We start from the raw sequence: 1,610 nt of genomic DNA, 5'->3' as shown, positions 1-1,610 counted from the left end.
AGGTACATACATTTTAAGAACATAAATGCTTATACATACATTTATATAAACACACATATGAATTAATAACTAAAGAAACTCAATTTCTTCTTCTGTTCAGAAACAAGTGCAGTGATTAATCATTTACATGTATATACTTGAAGTATATAAATTAATATATAAAATGACTTTAGTCCTGTCTTTGAATTGTATTATATGAAAATGTTCAAATCATTCCATAATAATAATGTGTATGAATTCATAAAGTATTTGATACATAGTATGTTAAATTAATACCAATTAGCATAAAAAGTTGTTTTCCTTAGAAGAGATAAGAAGGCAGAGAATAATTAAATAACAATGTTTTGACTTTGAAGTCCAAATTATGCACCTACTTCAGTTATTAATCATGTTCAGATTGATGATTTTGAGGCAAATATCTTCCTCACAATGTCTTTAATTGCTTGTTTCACCTGCTGGTTCCTTAGAGTGTAAATAAATGGATTCAGCATAGGAGCGACAGAGGTGTAGAGAATAGCCACCCCCTTTGTTAAAGCAACTCCTTCCTTTGCTGATGTTTTCACATATATGAAGATGCAGCTTCCATATGAGATGGAGACAACAATCATGTGTGAGGAACAGGTTGAGAAGGCCTTTGTTCTTTGTTGAGCTGAAGGAATTCTTAGAATTGTTCTGAGGATGTAAGCGTAGGACAGAATTATTAGTGCCAATGTGGTCAGGAGAGTGAACAAAGCTAAAACAAAATCCAGGAGCTCTAGAGTACTGGTGTCTGTGCAAGAGATTTGCAGCAAAGGAGCAGAGTCACAGGTGAAGTGGTCAATGACATTGGAATCACAGAAATCTAACTGCAAGCCCGTGGTCAGTGGTGGAAAAATGACCAAGAAACCAGCCAGCCAAGAGATGATGATGAGCTGGTAACAGATCTTGTTACTCATGATGGTTGTGTAATGTAGAGGCTTGCAGATAGCCACGTAGCGATCATAGGACATAGAGGCCAGGAGGAAAAATTCTGTTGAGCCCAGGAAGATAAAGAAAAATAGTTGAGCTGCACAAGCATTGTAGGAAATGGACTTGTCCCCAGTTAGGATGCTGATCAAAAACCTAGGGTTACAGACAGAAGTAAATGAAATTTCTAGGAAGGAGAAATTCCTGAGGAAGAAATACATGGGGGTCTTCAGGTGGGAATCCAGGAGGGTAAGGGTGATGATAGTTAGATTTCCAGTAACACTCAGCACATAGGTGAGAAATATAAAGAAGAAAATCACAACCTGGAGCTCTGGATCATCTGTTAGACCCAGGAGGATGAAGTCTGTTACTGATGTTCTATTTTTCATTTCCAATGGTTGGTTTGAGGCAGATTTCACTGATAACATTGACATGGAAAACAATAAAATATTGATCAGAAGACAAGCATGAACATCTGCATATAGTTTTTAAAGTGATATTGTATTTTGATATGAATCACTGAGGACTTTTGCTGTTGTTGTGATTATGTGTGTGTATATTTCTCACTTTTATAGTCCAATCATTTATCTTTAATTTTTAATATCACTCTGCTGTATTTTATTCTGTCTCTACTGCATTAATTATTAAAAAATGAACTTATTATA

At 35.3% G+C, this 1,610-nt stretch overlaps 1 protein-coding gene across 1 annotated transcript; it reads right to left on the bottom strand.

The window, feature by feature from the left end:
- Positions 1 to 392: 392 nt before the first annotated feature.
- On the bottom strand, positions 393 to 1,379 carry LOC143396949 (olfactory receptor 6C76-like). Its single transcript, XM_076852957.1, has one exon. It carries the CDS (start codon positions 1,377 to 1,379, stop codon positions 393 to 395), a length of 987 nt encoding a protein of 328 aa, XP_076709072.1.
- Between the last annotated feature and the right edge of the window lie 231 nt (positions 1,380 to 1,610).

This window comes from Callospermophilus lateralis, chromosome 4 (genome assembly GCF_048772815.1).
Source record: "Callospermophilus lateralis isolate mCalLat2 chromosome 4, mCalLat2.hap1, whole genome shotgun sequence".
NCBI lineage: Eukaryota > Metazoa > Chordata > Mammalia > Rodentia > Sciuridae > Callospermophilus > Callospermophilus lateralis.
Note: the sequence above shows the minus strand (reverse complement) of the source record. Positions and strands in the feature narration are given on the sequence as shown.

Excerpts from the sequence above, each read along its gene's own strand:
- LOC143396949 (XM_076852957.1), bottom strand. The coding sequence starts at position 1,379 with ATGTCAATGTTATCAGTGAAATCTGCCTCAAACCAACCATTGGAAATG.